Source organism: Sinocyclocheilus grahami, unplaced genomic scaffold (genome assembly GCF_001515645.1).
Source record: "Sinocyclocheilus grahami isolate Dianchi unplaced genomic scaffold, SAMN03320097.WGS_v1.1 scaffold761.1, whole genome shotgun sequence".
Taxonomy (NCBI): Eukaryota; Metazoa; Chordata; class Actinopteri; order Cypriniformes; family Cyprinidae; genus Sinocyclocheilus; species Sinocyclocheilus grahami.
In genome coordinates, this window is record NW_015505940.1 from 597246 (window position 1) to 615434 (window position 18189).

General features: G+C 39.5%; 2 protein-coding genes and 1 non-coding gene across 22 annotated transcripts in view; 2 read left to right on the top strand and 1 right to left on the bottom strand.

Moving 5' to 3' along the window:
* tbk1 (TANK-binding kinase 1) overlaps window positions 1–9300 on the bottom strand; it is a 27133-nt gene extending 17833 nt beyond the window's left edge. For 2 of the 3 annotated variants that reach the window (XM_016245638.1, XM_016245636.1), the window contains exons 1-9: window positions 9218–9300; window positions 7974–8079; window positions 7635–7775; window positions 6579–6708; window positions 5840–6021; window positions 4936–5096; window positions 2874–2984; window positions 2624–2803; window positions 812–1050 (exon numbers count right to left, since the gene is read on the bottom strand). In XM_016245638.1, the coding sequence (XP_016101124.1) occupies window positions 812–1050; window positions 2624–2803; window positions 2874–2984; window positions 4936–5096; window positions 5840–6021; window positions 6579–6708; window positions 7635–7775; window positions 7974–8060 (1231 nt within the window). In that variant the 5' untranslated portion in view covers window positions 8061–8079; window positions 9218–9300. The remainder of the gene's footprint in view (window positions 1–811; window positions 1051–2623; window positions 2804–2873; window positions 2985–4935; window positions 5097–5839; window positions 6022–6578; window positions 6709–7634; window positions 7776–7973; window positions 8080–9217) is intronic. The other variant, XM_016245639.1, reaches the window with a different exon arrangement.
* A 636-nt stretch (window positions 9301–9936) lies between these two features.
* trnam-cau (transfer RNA methionine (anticodon CAU)) lies at window positions 9937–10008 on the top strand. Its single transcript has one exon. It is a non-coding gene; the product is annotated as a tRNA-Met (tRNA).
* A 1842-nt stretch (window positions 10009–11850) lies between these two features.
* The window catches only part of eps8a (EGFR pathway substrate 8a, signaling adaptor), a 54004-nt gene continuing 47665 nt past the window's right edge, over window positions 11851–18189 (top strand). For all 18 annotated transcript variants that reach the window (XR_001605830.1, XR_001605829.1, XM_016245646.1 and 15 more), the window contains exon 1: window positions 11851–11909. The gene's annotated coding sequence lies outside the window, so the exon portion shown is untranslated. The remainder of the gene's footprint in view (window positions 11910–18189) is intronic.

Here is an 18189-nt window from a genome sequence, read left to right on the forward strand (position 1 = left end):
TCTTTTATGCCAATAATCATTAGGATATTAAGTAAAGATCATGTTCCATGAAGATATTTAGTAAATTTCCTACTAGGGCTGCACAATTAATTGAATTTCTAATCGATTACAATTATGGATGCCACAATTACGTAATCGTTCAAAGTCCACTTATGTTATTCTGCACGCTTAAGATGCTTTTTTTTCTTTCTACATGTTATCTTAAGGGTTTTTCCATTGTTTTAATGTTTATTTTATTATAACACTATAATACCATTTATATTTTTATAATTTAAAGAAGAAACCAATCCGATGTATATTTGACATTTGAGGCTTAATACTATAGAAAAGCACTAAAGGTTTTTCAGTTCGAGTGTTTTCAGCTTGTTTATGTTCATATAAAAATACGGCATGCAGTTGCATCAAACAACGGTATAAACATCATTCAGTGTAAATTGTGATAATTGTAATTAATAATCGTCAATTATGATTTTTGTCATAATCATGCAGCCCTATTTCCTACCGTAAATATATCAAAACTTAATGTTTGATTAGTAATATGCATTGCTAAGAACTTAATTTGAACAACTTTAAAGGAGATTTTCTCAATATTTAGATTTTTTTGCACCCTCAGATTCCAGATTTTCAAATATTGTCATATCCTAACAAACCATACATCAATGGAAAGATGATTTATTCATTTATTCAAATCTCACTTTCAAAAAATTAACACTTAAGATTGGTTTTGTGCTCCAGGGTCACATATTGTACCGTGGACTTCATATCGCAATAATACCGTATCGTGAGATTTTGATATGGTTACATCCCTTACTTATGAGCGAGCATGGCATGACTGGGGCGTCGTCAGACTCACGGTCCTCAAACAGCAGGCCGACGGTGTTGACAGGGTCTCGGCTCAGCAGCATGATGGGATTCTCTCTGGAGGTCTTGGGGAAGGTCTGAGCCTGCTGGATGGGGTCGAAGACGAGGTGTCGGCCCTCGTACAGAAAGTCCTGATGGGATGGCGTTATGTTTGTCCGTCTGAAGAGCAGCTCCTGAAAGAGATTCGCCCTGAACGGAGAGAAAAATATAACACGACACAGATTACACACAAATAAATGGACATAAAATGATCTTTACATTAGCATGAAGATGACTGAAGAACGAAAAGACCCTTTTAACATTTCTGCGTTTTTTTTACAAGCAAAAGTCGTCATGCATTCATTTACATTACATCTACATTTAGTCATTTAGCAGACGCTTTTATCCAATGAGGACAATGGAAGCAATCAAAACCAACAAAAGAGCAATGATATGCAAGTGCTGTAACAAGTCTCAGTTAGCTTAACGCAGTACACCTAGCAAGGTTTTTTAATTTTTTATTATATAATAAATAAAAAGAAAACAGATAGAATAGAAAAAGAATAGAGCAAGCTAGTGTTAGAGGCCTTTTTTTTGCTAATTGTATAATAAAAAAAAAGAAAACAAATAGATAGAATACAAAAAGAATAGAGCAGCTAGTGTTAGTGGCGAATGAAAACTACAACAAATATCATTTCTGCATTTCCATTTAGGATTACTTTGATATGGAAGCCTGTTTTCACCACTGAATTTAAAAAAATCCTTTTTATCCCAAATTTGAGGGGGGGGGGGGGATCGGGGGTCAGAATTCTGAGATTTAAAACAAAATTGCTATCTGACTTTTTTTCTGAGTTTCTATCTTGCAATTGTGACTTCCTCTGAATTATGAGTTTGCATCTTGCTATTATTTTAGTTTCTGCAATGGACTAAAAATGTGACTTTTTATCTCACAATTCTGATTTCTTTCATGAATGTGAGATGTTAACTTGCAATTGCACTAAATTGCACATTTTTAATTCTGAGAAGAAAAGTCAGAATTGTGAGATTAAAAAGTCACAATTACTATTTTTGTTTTGTTTTAATTCGGTGGAGGAAATGGGTTTGTCAATATGTAGAATTTGCAGCAAACTAACTCAGTTTACCTGTAATTAAAACACAAAATATAGTCTTATAAATGTATGTTACATTTAAAAAAAATGAAAACAAAACTTTATATAAAGTGCATCATTGCAGTGTGTGAAAAGGGTCCATTGCGATCAAGCGTTGTGTGTGTGAGTGAATGTGAGTAAGTGTGCGTGTGAGTGTGTGTGTGTGGTTGCGTGCGTAAGTTTGCGTGAGAGTGTGTGTGTGCGTGCGTGCGAGTGCATGTGAGTGTGAGTGCGTGCGTGAGTGAGTGAGTGTGTGCGTGCGTGTGAGTGTGCGCGTGCGTGCGTGTGTGTGTGTGTGAGTGCATGTGAGTGCGTGTGTGGTTGCGTGCATAAGTTTGCGTGAGAGTGTGTGTGTGCGTGCGTGCGAGTGCATGTGAGTGTGAGTGCGTGCGTGAGTGAGTGTGTGCGTGCGTGCGTGCGTGCGTGCGTGCGTGCGTGTGTGTGTGAGTGTGAGTGAGTGAGTGCGTATGAGTGTGCGCGTGCGTGTGTGTGTGTGAGTGCGTGTGTGTGTGTGAGTGCATGTTAGTGCGTGTGTATGAGTGAGTGTGAGTGTGTGTGAGTGAGTGCGTGTGTGAGCGTGAATGAGTGAGTGTGAGTTTGTGTGTGTGTGTGAGTGAGTGCGTGTGTGTCCTCACGTGTTGTATGCGTGTATGTAGATGTGGTGAAGCGTGGCCTGCTGCAGACTGAACACGTAGACCACGATGCGGTGTAAGATATCGCTGGTCTCAGCGAAGAACTGGTCGAAGCCCCAGCATTTCTCCTGGTCTGCTTCGAGGATGTTGGCTAGCACTGGAGTGAGGAGACTCTGAAGACCCCTGAAACACACAAACACACTTCAGACACACTTCTCTAAACGAACCGGACCGTCTGGAGACTCAGACTCACTTCGAGAGGCTGCAGGAGATCGGCATCTCTGAGCTCCACTCGATCTTCCCGTTCTCAGACTTCTGATGGCCCGAGATCGCGCCGGAAGGCTTCTCTGTGATGATCTTATACCTGCCAGATCAACAACAGTCAGCATCTAGACAATATAGATGTAACGATTCACTCAACTCACGATGCGATACGATTCACGGTACTGATTTCACCATACGATTTTCTCATGATTTTTTTAACAAAATGGGTTTTAAGACAAAATATAAATGAAAAGATGTCCTTTTATTATTTCTCAGACAAAATACTGCACATTCCTTGGTGAAACTGAAATATATTTTATGTCAAATAACAAAACTAAATAGAACTTTTAAAGCAGTCGGCTCGGGGTGCCTCATTACATCCCTACTAGCCAAACTAGGGCTGGGCGATCTTTCTGATTTTATTGATTAATAATCAAATTTAATGTTTTGCAAAGATACTTTTTTTTAAATCGAGGAATTTAAAAAAAAAAATAAAAAAATTGGCAAACGTTACAATTGGACATGTTGCCAATACACAGAGTTCTGCCTCCTCCACTATGTTTGCATCAAATAAAGCAGTTGCCATGCCAACCTGCTACTGTAAACAAGGCTTGCAACACTTGCTCCGCCTCCGGGCTCTTCTGATTGGTCCACTGTTTTGGAACCACATTGACATTGATGAGCGGTGCTGTGTGTATAAGTTGAAATTATTTTAATTTGACACGGCGTCAAAAGATGCGAGAGCAACGATCATATTCGTCCGGCGTGTGTTTACATATAAAAACATTGAAAAGTAGCGCATTGGAATGGAAAAACGCATTTGATGCATTCTACCCTATAGTGGGCAGTCAAGCACCATATTACAAAAAGTATTATGATATTTTATAATCAAAACTTTTTATGATCTTGACAAATTACATACTGTTGGAAAGACCTGAGTCTCAAGATTCCAAGATTTTGTGATAGAAGTAATACTGTGGAAGAAATTTATAAATTTGTGACAGGAAATTTGGGTGTCGCCCGGTGGCTATTTTTGGAATAACGCCTAAATAAAATTCTTTGTTTTTAATATCGGAACTTAACTTATGGATTTATATGGCTTTCTAATATATATCAGTTGGCTTTAATTATATATCAATTTTATATTTAAAATATTTAGTAAAATGTTTCAAATAAAATAAAAACTTTTCAGTACAGTGCATTTAAACTTAAACTTCCATAACATTTTTATACTTACATTTTTTTAAATTCACTTCGGCAATATTTTGCTGATTGTTTTCTTTAAGAAGAGACCAACCTTAGGTCTGTATTCCAAAGCGTTCATGAATTACAACCATTTAAGTTCAGGAAATGCATTTCAATGAAATTCACATGAAATTCATGTGAAGTTCTATTCACTTAGAATAGAACTTTCTTTAAAGGCACAATATGTAAGATTTTTTTCTTCAAATATGCAAAAACCACTAGAACAGTGTTATATATTTTGCTGACTTGTGTACTTACATTATCCCAAATGTTTCGAAGAATGTTTAAATCCAGAGAAATAAGCAATTTTAACTAGTTACACGGAGCGTGTCGCCTGCTACTGACGTCATAACTCCTTGATTTCCGTCGGTTTTGTTTTGTAGAAAACATGGAAACACCAAAGACGCTTTAATATGTTGTGTGTTTTAATAGACCGGTGACGACCGCACAGAGTAGCATTATAACAGAACTAAATGCATCTAGTATGATAAAACAGCGCTGCTTTACCCCACATACGCACGACCGGAAGCAGCAGAAGCGCTCGACTGTGACATAATAAAAGCTCTGCTGCTTTACCCCACATACGCACGACCGGAAGCAGCAGAAGCGCTCGAGCCCTCTAGCGTTTAGCCTTCTAGAAAACTTACATACTGTGCCTTTAACCAAATGGTTAATAAAGAGAATTTTACTTATGTTTTTAAGTTCACTAGTTGCATGTCAAATAAATTTAAAATTTAAATCTTGAATCAGTCAAACCAAGCCCTAGGTCAGGCATGTGAATCTGAAGTGTGCTTGATGGCACTCACATGACTTCTTTGTTCCTGCGCGGCCCTTCAAACGGTCTGAACGGCAGGCTGCCGATGGCGGCATGATAAAACGTGACTCCGATGCTCCACAGATCCACCGTGGCTCCGTATTTCTTCTGGTGGTCTTTCCTCAGCACGGCTCGCTCGTACATGTCAGGATGCTGCAAAAACACAGAGAGATCAGCGAGGATCGCGAAACACGGGCGTCACGTTTTCTAGGGATCACAGTCGCGATAAGGCAAAAGCTGATTGTCATGCGCATCTTGTCAGCGAAGCACGGTTCTGTGATCAGCAGTAAATCTCCATCCGAAGGCCAGAGGACCTCCTAATACGCCCCGCAGAAGAAACCCAGGAAATCCCTATCACTGCAGCTGAATAAACAGAAGATTCAACTGCTTTCACACGACTACGACAATACATGATTTATCCGAGTTCGTCTTATTATAATTTTCATTATAATAAAGTATATAAAATAATGCAGTGCCTTTATCACTGCTTAGAATCTGTGTAAGAAGCCACATCATCTCACAGAAGGATTTATTTCAAACACTCGCCTGACGTTACGAAGTGAGTTTGGAGTAAAAACATGTTATTAAATGTGGTCTTTTTTAACGTGCTTTCAGATGGAGCAGCATTTACTACACAGAGCCGTAGTTCACTGAGAAGCTACGCAAACAGCTTTCATTATCGATTTCATAATCACGCGATTATATCGTCTGCCTTTCTTTTTTTTTGCGTAGCTTGTCAGTGAACTACAGCTCTGTGTAGTAAATGCTGCTCCATCTGAAAGCACATGATGGAGATTTACTACTGATTACAGAACCGGCTTTACTACCTAGATGTGCATGACTATCGCATCCGATTAATCGTGCAGCCCTAACATTTCCCATCATCCTCAGCTCACCAGATACTCCTCTGTGCCGTAAAGCGACACGAACTGCTCGTCGTCCTCCAGCTCACGGGCGGCTCCGAAGTCGGTCAGTTTATAGACGGATCGTCCGTCTTCTCCGATCACACGCATGATGTTCCCGGGCTTGATGTCTCGATGGACGATCCCGTACTCTCTCAGATGATTCATTCCCGCCACTGTCACAAACATCAGCGGCAGCACTCAGAAACTCGCAAAAATAAAGCTATGAAAAGGGAATTTCACCAATAGGGGCCGTTCACACAGAACACGTATTTGCATCTCAAAACACGAGACGCAGCGCTCCGAAATGGTTTTTTAAAAAGGTGGGGCAGAATGCCTCCTCTGCCATGTTGCTGTCAAATAAAACAGTTGCCATGCCAACTTGCTACCATAAATAAAAGCTGGCAACACTTGCTCCACCTCCAGGCTCTTCTGATTGGTCCATTGTTTTGGAACTGACATCGATGCGCGGCGCTGCATGTAAAAGTTGAAATGTTTTTAACTTGACACAACATCTTAAAAACACGACACTCATGAGTGAGAAGCTGCGAAAGACGTGAGACGCGAGTGCAACGCTCACACACATCTGTCTAGCGCGTTTACATAGAAAAACAATGGAAAAGTAGCGCACTGGAAAAGAAAAACGCTTTCTGTTTGAACAGCCCCTTAGTCTGAGGAACATTTTAACAATCTAAAGAACCTTTTCCACTGAATACACCAATCTAGAACTTACCGACATCCTGCAGAACGATGAGGAACTCGTCCTCCGGGAGTCCGTAAGCGTTCGTCGGTTCCTCGAGAACCGTGTAGAGACTTCCGCACGGACAATACTCCATCACCAACACCTTATGACGCGTGTTCGACTGACACACAACATAAACATTCAAAAAATGAGCATCATATTTCAGAATGACAAGAACACAAAACAGTGAACTTTGACGTTCGTAGTTTGGAGCAAACAGGTATTACAGGTGTGTGTTTGTGAAAGTAAAACAGGGAAGAGTTTACACAACTTCAGCAGAAAAACAGAGAAGCAGAAAATCAAAGCCATCATGAAACAACAGAAACTAAACTGATATCATTCTTATATGAGCTGAAAGGTTTTTTAAAGGAACAGTCCACCCAAGTTTTTTCTTCATCAGATTTGGAGAAATGTAGCATTGCATCAGTGTCTCAATACAAGTGGATGGGTGCCGTCAGAACGAGCGCTGATAAAAACATCACAATAATCCACAGCACTCCAGTCCATCAGCTAACATCTGGAGAAGACAAAAGCTGAAACACATCCAGCATTAAGACATTTTTAACTAAAATACGAGGCCATAATCCATAATAACACTTCCTCCAGTGAAAAAGTGCATCTGCTGTTGTCTCTCGCATCAAAATCCAGCCACATATTTGTTTAGAGCCGTTTAAACGCTGCTTGATCTGTGCAGATTTCTCTCCTGATTCAGACCGCATTAATATATACATAGCCTCGTATTTTAGTTAAAAATGTCTTAATGCTGGATGTGTTTCAGCTTTTGTCTTCTCCAGATGTTAACTGATGGACTGGAGTTCTGTGGATTATTGTGATGTTTCTATCAGCTCTCGTTCTGATGGCACCCATCCACTTGTATTGAGACACTGATGCAATGCTACATTTCTCCAAATCTGACGAAGAAACAAACTCTCGGATGGCCTGAGAGTGAGCACATTTCCATTTCCGGAGAAACTATTCCTTTATATAAGCTACATTTGACATAGCAGTTGCTAAGATAAGATGGTTTTGAGACTGCGTGGGTCTCACCTCCTCCTCAACGGCGAAGAGCTTCACGATGTTTTTGTGGTTGAGTTTTTTCAGCACCTCGAACTCCCTCATCTGGACGTCCAGCGGACGCAGGAAGCTCAGGTTATTGAACACTTTGACCGCATAGAGGTCGCCGGTTTTCTACAGACACACAGCGAGATTTTCAATCACGGTACATCACTCGGATTGAGTAAACACCAGCTGTGTAGAATGTAAACCAATCATTCAAAAGATTCACTGAATCAAAATCCAGACTGTATCCAGACAATGTAGCTGCAGTTTACAACACAAAGCAAATGAAGTACAGACAGTGCAATATCAACATAAACACACGGATACCTTGTGTCTACCGCGGTAAACGTTAGCTGTGGCTCCCTGACCCAGCAGGTCAGACATCATCCACAGGTAGTTCGCCGTACTCTGCATGATGACTCTATAGATTCACCTGGAAACACATTAGCATATATTACATATTCATGAGGATCAGGTGGATTCAATCCAAATTTTGAAAACACAAATCAAATGGCAATCCATGATAATGAACATGCACCACGGAGAAACTTCACCATATGTGACCACAAAAGCAGTGTTAAGTCGCTGGGGTATATTTGTAGCAATAGCCAACAATACATTGTATGGGTCACAATTATACGTTTCTCTTTGATGCCAAAAATCATTAGGATATTAAGTAAAGATCATGTTCCATGAAGATATTTTGTAAATGTCCTACCGTAAATATATCAAAACTTAATGTTTGATTAGTAATATGCATTGCTAAGAACTTCATTTGAACAACTTTAAAGATGATTTTCTCAATATTTAGATTGTTTTGCACCCTCAGATTCCAGATTTTCAAATATTGTCCTCTCCTAACAAACCATACATCAGTGGAAAGCTTATTAATTCAGCTTTCAGCTGATGCATACATCTCAATTTTAAAAACTTGACCATGAGTTATACATACTACAGTATATTTTCAGAGACCATGGTATTAGCTGTCCTGTTTCGTAACAACTGTGACATTATACCAAAAACCGACAAAGCACAGCTGTAATCGCGGTTAATATCACGATTAAGTGCGTGCTTGCCGCTGTAATGAGGATATTGTGACGTCAGCTGCGGGATTGATACAATGTTTCGCCGTGACGTCACAGAGCTGCGGGAGTTTCCCGCGTCAGCGCGTGATCCTTTCAGCCTTTTTTAGTTTTTCGTGAAACTAGAACAAAATCACTTAAAAGAGACATAAAAGCAACGAATCGTGTGGTTCAGAGCATCCGTACGGGTGTTTATGACACCGAACCGCGTGAAACCGAAAGTACATTAAATATCTGGCAGAATAACGCGGTTTATTATCGAGATCTTGAGATATGAATGAAGAAACCGACGAGTATACATCACTGAGCGTGCGCCTTGTGTTATTCTATGCGATAAATAAATAAATACACTTCGATCGAAACATTGCATTGGTACGTCTAACATTAGATTACTTATGTAAACACAGCGAATAAGTATTAGCTGGCACGAGCGCTGTATGAGGAGTATATGATGTATTTTATGCTAGTATTTCATGTTTATTTTCTCACCCCGAGAGCAGAAAGTCTCTTCCGTGTTCCGTGTTTTCATCACATGAGTGACGCTGACCGGCGCAATACCGTACTACTCCTACTACTTCCGCAGTTCAATGCTGTGAGCGCATGCGGGGTTTTTTAGTGCGCAGAAAGTAACATGTTAATAGCCCGCAGCTTAGCAACGTTTGTCGTTCAGTGCATAGTTTCACGTAATATTTTAATTAAAGTATATACATTGGATACTGTCCGCTAAGTAGTATGTTAGCGTTCCATTGCGCACACAGCCTTATGCAGCCGTAAATATCATAGTAGAGGAGACCATAAAACTACGGTATTGGTTGTTTTCTGTTTCAAATTTCTTTTTTACTTCTCTCTCTCTATTTTTTTTTAAATTATAGCAGCAGATGCTCGTTCACAGACATGTTATTTCCAGTGGTTCTGTGGTGAATACATTTTTTTTTAAATAAATAAATAAAAACATTTATTTGACTAATGTGCGGTATGTGATATTTTAGTACACCGGTAGAGGGCGCTGCTCAGCGCAGAGTAGGCTCGATTAGCCCACATCTAAAGACGTATACATATAAATACATATTTCAAATGTAATATGAGCCACTATTATAAGTAATGTCATCATTGTAATAGTGGCTCCGTAACCTGACAGCAGGAAGCGCGTTTCTCTATTGGAGGCGTGTTGTGTTGATAAGCAGGGAAATTCCCGCTAGCATTGCGCAAGCAGAGTGGCGCAGCGGAAGCGTGCTGGGCCCATAACCCAGAGGTCGATGGATCGAAACCATCCTCTGCTAAGTTTTTATGTTTCATTAAAAAGTACTAACTGTCCAACATAAATGAACGACACGTATGTTAGAGAAAGCATCGAAGACAGAACTACAACCAACGATTTTACTGAAGCAACGCAATCCATAGTTACAGTGAATATTGCTATTGCACGGTTGTTATTGTTCACCTATAGGTGTAATGGTTTCTCTACTGTAGAAACTGTATTTTCTATCCCCTTACCTAAACACAGGAAACTTTCTGCTGTTTCAGATTCTCAAAATTCAAGCTCAAAAGCAATGTCCCCAAAGCCAAAATTACTGTCTTTGTGAGGACATTTGCTCCCTAATGTAGGGAATACCAGTTACACACACACACCATATGCTTCCCTTTTCCATTGAATTGAGCTGATCTTTTGTTTATTAATGATTTACATTAAGGCAGAGCTCACCATTTTCCAATAAATATTAGCACAGAACAAAATCGTCAGAGAAGAACAGCTCTCATCGAGATTAAAGCAGGACTAGTTCACCGTCACACCCAGACTCAAACAGATCCCGAAAGATCTTTTGTTCTGCTCTGTTTGAGCTACCAATAATAAATCGCCTTCATCATCAGACAGTGTTTGAAATTAATATGGTTTCATTTCTCCAGCTGGTGATGTGGATGTTGAGAATGGTGTGTTTATTTATTGTTATTAAATAAAGATCATGTTCCATGAAGATATTTTGTGGTAAATTTCCTACCGTAAATATATCAAAACTGAATTTTTGATTAGTAATATGTATAATAGTATTTATTCAGCTTTCAGATGATGTATAAATCTCAACTTCAAAAAATTTAACCTTATGACTGGTTTTGTACTCCAGGGTCACATATAGATATTATTATTATAATAACAGATAGATAGACAGATAGATAGATAGATAGACAGACAGACAGACAGACAGACAGACAGACAGATAGATAGATAGATAGATAGATAGATAGATAGATAGATAGATAGATAGATAGATAGATAGATAGATAGACAGACAGACAGATAGATAGATAGATAGATAGATAGATAGATAGATAGATAGATAGATAGACAGACAGACAGACAGACAGACAGATAGATAGATAGATAGATAGATAGATAGATAGATAGATAGACAGACAGACAGACAGATATATAGATAGATAGACAGATGATAGATAGTTAGATAGACAGACAGACAGATAGATAGATAGATAGATAGATAGATAGATAGATAGATAGAGATAGACAGACAGACAGACAGACAGACAGACAGACAGACAGATAGATAGACAGACGATAGATAGTTAGATAGACAGACAGACAGACAGACAGATAGACAGAATGGCACGTTCACCTGCGCGCTCAGGTGTGATGACGTGCGCGTGCGCGAGGAGGCGCTGTCGGGTCGCGCGCGGAGTCGCTGAGGCGGAGCGCGAGTCAAACTCACGCCAGCGGCTCTTCATTCTTTCTGTCATTTAACCGAGAAACTCGCTGACAGCCGCCGTGTTTGTGCTTCGGCCATGCGGTAAGAGCGGGAAGAAACACAGAAACAGGTGAGTGTGTGTTTACACACCACACACCACACACACACCACACACAGACACACACAGACACACACCACACACACCACACACCACACACACCACACACACACCACACACACCACACACACACCACACACACACTCACTCTCTCTCTCACAGGCACACACACACACCACACACACACACACACACACCACACACACAACACACACACACGCAAGGAAGCAAGAAAAAGCCCTCCAGGCCACAACTGATCTCAGGTAGATACATGAATCTTTATTATAACTCTTATATAATTTTCGCTGACAGCCGCCGGGTTTGTGCTTCGGCCATGCGGTAAGAGCGGGAAGAAACACAGAAACAGGTGAGTGTGTGTTTACACACCACACACCACACACACACCACACACAGACACACACAGACACACACCACACACACCACACACCACACACACCACACACACACCACACACACCACACACACACCACACACACACTCACTCTCTCTCTCACACACACAGACACACACAGACACGAACGGATGCCGAGGCTCTGCTGCGCTTGTGTAAAGAGGCCAGTTACCTGGTGAGAAACAGTGAGACTAGTAAGAACGACTTCTCGCTCTCGCTCAAGTAAGAAGCTCACCGTCTCACACACACACACACACACACACACACACACACACACACACACCACACACACACCACACACCACACACACACCACACACCACACACACACACACACACACACACCACACACACACACACACACCACACACACACCACACACCACACACACACACTCACTCTCTCACACACACACACACTCACACACACACACACACACACACTCACTCACACACACACAAACTTGTATGTTGTAGACCGCGGTGTTTTTAAATGTAAGTTACTCTTTGTAAACACAAACAGCAGCTCGTTCGCGGTGTGTTGTAGCTAGTGTGTATTATTGTGTTTATTTTGTGTGTTGATCACGGTTCCGCTCCGGTCGCTGGTTTAACGGCGGCGCGGTAAATACTGTCCCGGTTGCCATGGCAGAGCCGGGCACGCGCACGCGTTACATTAGTGATCAGATCTTATTATTACGTCATCATTACAGCCGTGTTTACCACTAAATGTACCATATTGAAATAAAAATTCATAAGCGTCAGCTAAATGACTAAATGTAAATGTAAAAAAAAAAAGCAAAGACACAGAAAATTTATTCCAACATCATAAAATGCATTAAACATTACATATCAGGGTAACAGTAGTGGGTTTGTGTGAGTTGACAGAACGCTAATAATTAATTAAATCATAAAAATATTTGTTTACCTGCATGTCAGTGACCATTAACTGACACCAGAGAACTGTAAACATGCAAATGTATTGTTAAACTATTGAAACATTAACTTCCCCAGAGATATTTCAGCTAAATATTTTATTATAAGGGGTTTGGCTGACAAAAAAGTTTGGGAATCCATGCATTACATCAACAAACATTAATACAAATGAATACAGCAATGACATTATGTACCCAAAGTCTTTATATTTTATCCTGACTTTCCCAAATGAACACATACTGAAGCTCACTGGATATGATGACAGCTATACATCACCAGTGTTCACATAGTTATTTGTTTCATACATAGTCTAATTGCTTATAATTTAACATTTAAATAAGAAAAGAAGAAGAATTTAGGGGAATCAATACATTTAAGAATTAAAATGCCGCTGTGTGAACAACATGCAATCACATAATCCATAAAAAGTCATCTGATTATGAGCATTATACAATGAAATATGCTCTAATTGCAAGTATTGCCGAGATCGAACGTGAGCTTTCTAACAGGATTCTCTGCGGTAGATAAGATGCTCTTCACTAATATCTTAAGCGTTGGGGAAAGTAACGCATTACAATATTGTGTTACTCCCTAAAAAAGTAACTAAATACATCGTTTCTTTTTATGGAAAGTAGCGCATTGTTACTTTTTAAATCCAAGCTGAGCTTGCATTTTTGTTTTTAATATAAAAAGTTCTATTTTTGTCAAATGCAAAAGCCTTTTCACACCAAAAGTGAAATGAATAGGCTGAAGTAAACGGATTCTGGATTGCATGAAGAATAGGACGCAGGAGAAGAAAGTTCAACACTCTTCAGCAATGAAAATAAATTAAACACAAATGCTATGTTTATCTAAAGTATTTTTTTTCTTGTTAGCATGGTTAAATTGGATCATTGAGGGTCAGCAGCAAAGACACTGGCTAATAAAATGGGATTAAATACATAAAGGATAGGCCTATTTGTGTTGTTTAACATAATTAATTATTGCAGGTTTGCATCATATTCTGAGTTTGCATTCCGTTGTTTTTATTCATTTTGAGGAATACTGAATCTGTTTTTGTGCAAGTGAGATGAGTAAATGGTGCAAAGACGAAAAAGTGTTTAAGCATAAAAACAATAAGTGTAATACTGCTTTAAAATTCTGTTTAATTTAATTGCAATTTTGTTTTTGTTTTTCTGAGCAAAAAATAAACATCACACATTTTCCCCTGATTTTCAGAAGAGAGCCACTAAAATGTCATTCAGTGTAACAATCTCGTCAGGCATATTTACAACAAAAATCAATTTATGACATATTAAAAGACTAATTACTTTCACCCCAAATACTAATTAGTTATCTACTATCCGAGATATCCTAGGTTTTGCCCATTTGTCAGTAAGACTTTTTTACTCATTTAATACACAATCAGATTTAATATGCTCCCTTAATCTTTTATATATTTTAATATGTCAGAATAAGCATGTTGTTTGAATTTTTACATACATATTGTGTTACACTGAATGACAATGTAACATTATTTCAACCAAATTTTGACAATTTATTCTTCAAAAACGTATTTGAAACCTTAAAAGTAGACAATTTATTTACATTTAATGTGCTTTCTATGGACATAAAATCACTTTTGTAAATTTCTTTTGATGCAGATATCTAAACACATTTGACCCAAATGCATGTTGACATTTAGTCTAGAACTACAGTAACATCATGTTCACACAACACTCTGCACTCACTCCTGATTTCTGTCACCACGGCAACAGCCGAGCTGTCACTCAACACATGGAGACAAAGTAACTGGCATTACTCCTTTGAAAAAGTAACTCAGATATTTTATTGCAAATTTAAAAGTAATGTGTTACTTTAGTAGTTACTTTAAAAAGTAATCTGATTACATAACTCGCGCCACTTGTAATGCATTATAACCAACACTGAATATCTTGCAGTGTTATGTAAAGACTTTTGCTCCATTATGTTAGAAACAGCAGCTCTGAAGACACTTCTGACCGCGAGCGGTTAAAAACAGCAGCTGCGTCTGGGACCATGTATTTCTGGATGTCCTCTGCGGTTCTTTGTTTGTTTTTGTTTGTGTGCCGTGATGACGTCAGCTGCGTTCAAATCGTTTCTTTGGCAGCTCGTTGTGAAGTGATTATGGCGTTTTGTGTGTGCGAGAGAATCTCAGCAGACTGAAACCGAGCCCATGGGTTTGGTGTCACTCAGATTTTTCACTACTCGGTGTTTGGCACATTCACGTGTGCCGCTGAGAACTAATGGCAGCGGAGCTTGTTTGGTGGAGGCTGGAGTCTCTGGAGGATTTCTGCTGTTTTCTGGAGGAAAATTGTGCCGGTCTCTGGAGTCTTTGTTAGGAGAATTAATTTTACTCAATTCCTCTACACTCTTAAAAATAAAGGGGTTTTGCCAACCATTTTGGCTCCAAAGAACCTTACAGTAATCCATTCCAGAACCATTTTTTCTTGATGTAAATAACATTTTAATAATCTAAAGACCCTTTTTTTCTCTATAAAGTACGTTTTGATCAGTGGAAGGACTCCGTGGATGTTAAAGGCTCTTCTTGGAACCGTCAATGCCAATGAGAACATCAGTGGAGGTTTATATCTTACACAGAACTGCTCTATAATGGGCTGTTCGCACAGAATGCGTTTTACATTCCAATGCGCTACTTTTCCATTGTTTTTCTATGTAAATGCGTGCTAGGGGAATGTGTATAATATCTATAATATTTCACATATTGCATCTTTTACAGCGTCTTGCACATGAGCGCCGTGTTTTTAAGACGCCGTGTTAAAATTAAAATGATTTTACACGCAGCGCCGCTCATCAATGTCAGTTCCAGAGCAGCGGACCAATCAGAAGAGTGCGGAGGCGGAGCAAGCGTGGCAGGGCTTGCAAAATTTCTAAATCCCTGGTAGCCCTTCGGGCAGGCATTCTTCAGATTTAGCTAGCCCAAAAATGAATTTAACTAGCCCGAATAAAAGATATTGTATTTTTTCTTCAAATAACAAGTCAAGAGAGTAGGGGTGCAACGGAGCACAAATCTCACGGTTCGGATTATATTACATTATCATATCACGATCCAAACAAAGATGCTGCATACATGTTATTTAGATCGTAAAATTTAGAAATTTGAAACAAAAACAAAATGGTCTGACTTTAGCTTTGTGATACTACATAAAAAATCTGAACGAAACAAAAACAGCAGACGGGCTGAATGAGATGCAAATGTCACTCTCTGACAGCAGGTGGCGCTTAAACAGCAGGTATTTATAGGCTGCTGCCCCTTTAAGACCGAATGCACGGATCCAATATAATGATGCACGTGCGATTTCTTTCTCCGCTGTTTACGTTCATTTAAGACATGAAAATACTTGCCGAGATAGTTATTTTGAGATCATTTTGTGTGTATGTGTCCGTTCAAGTGAAAGAGTAATCAATTCTGTGTTCGTGCTCTGCCTGAAACGTCTCTCGGTATGTGCGAGGTGTGCGCGGTGTGCGCGCGAGCACCGAACTGAATTCTTCATGCGCATGAATGGTTTGGTTACATTTTGGCAGCCTGACTGGAAAACACAATAGCCCCGGGACGTCGGGCTAGCGATTTTGCGAGCCCTGCGTGGCCAGCTTTTGTTTACAGTAGCAATAGTAGTTTTACTTTACGGCAACATGGCGGAGGAGGCGTTCTGCGCTGCGCTTTTTTACACAAGTCTCGTTTTTATAAACGCAAAGACACATTCTGTGCGAACGGCCCTCAAGTCATGTGCTGACCTTTGAAACTGCAGTATGCGTTAGGCCTGTCACGATAACAACTTTTTGTTGTGCGATATATTGCCCCAGAAATAATTGCAATAAGCGATATTATTATTATTATTAATTTTAAAGACCATTTTATGCCACTGAATATATAATCATAATGTAACAGTATAATAATGCAAGAAGGCCTTCACACTTCCAAATGACAACAAACTTTTAATTTTTAAGAATATTTAGATCATGGAAATTAAGTATCAGAATATTAGAAACCTTGAATAAATAGTAAATAAACATTTTCTAACAAAAAGTGCAAAGTAACAAGTAATAATAATAATAATAGTTTAGCATATTTTTTTTAAGTAGAAAAAAAGAAAAATGCACAAAGAACTTGTATGAAGATTTTTCCATCTACAGATTTGTTTCCTGACCTTCTTTTCTCTGTAAATTAAGGGTGCACACTATTGCTGAAAAACACAAGCGCTTCTTAGCAGTCAGATGTCTGTATGCACAAAGGCACAGATCCCTAAACAAGGCCATATCTGCAGATTAAACTTTGTTTGTAGAAGCATTTTTTAAATTTGAACGAACAGCTCGTTATGTACGAGAAGCTGCAAAAGACACAGGCACAAGTGGAATGTACAAAATGTGGTGGCATTCATTTTTAAGTAAATATAATGGGCGATATATTGCGTCAACAAAAATGATTGAGATCATGTACATGTATTGCGCGATAAGTCGATATATTGATTATTGCGACAGGCCTAGTATGCATCGTCTCATTAGGGTTCAGAAACCTTCAGTTTACTGTCATTAACTCACTCACGTGATTTTACCTGAAGTTTGAAGACACGCTCCTGTATAAGAGTGAAACTCTTCTGATATGTGTGATTTTAATGTTGTCTGTTTCTGATCAGCACAGACGAGCCGAACATGCCTCCATTGAGCGAGTTTCCTACTGCCTTATCTACAAAGTCATAACATTCTTTATTGTGCTCTATTCATAGCACGGCTGCTCCTGTGACAACCTCAGAGCACAATGACTTCTGCTTCTCTTACTTCCTGCATGCGAGCGACAATCCGAGTAGAGATACACACGCTGAATCATATCAGCACAGGCCGTATTTGACAAACAGGTTTCCTAATGAGATAATGAGATTCATGGCATTAGTGCTCATTAACTGATCACACTGCTCTTTATCAGAACGACAGCAAAGCAAACGAGTTCATCATGTGAGCCGTGTGTTCAGTGTGTTGAGGGTGAAACGACCTTCTGATGTTGGTCAGGAGTGAGTGCTGTAACTCTGTGTTCTTTTCTGTCTTTATTATCTCACACACACGTACACACACACACACTCTCATTCACTCACTCACTCACTCACTTACACACACGTACACACACTCACTCACACACACACACACACACTCACTCACTCACACACACTCACTCACTCACTCACTCACTCACTCTCTCACACACACTCACTCACTCACTCACTCACACACACACACACACACACACACACACTCACTCTCACACTCTCACAC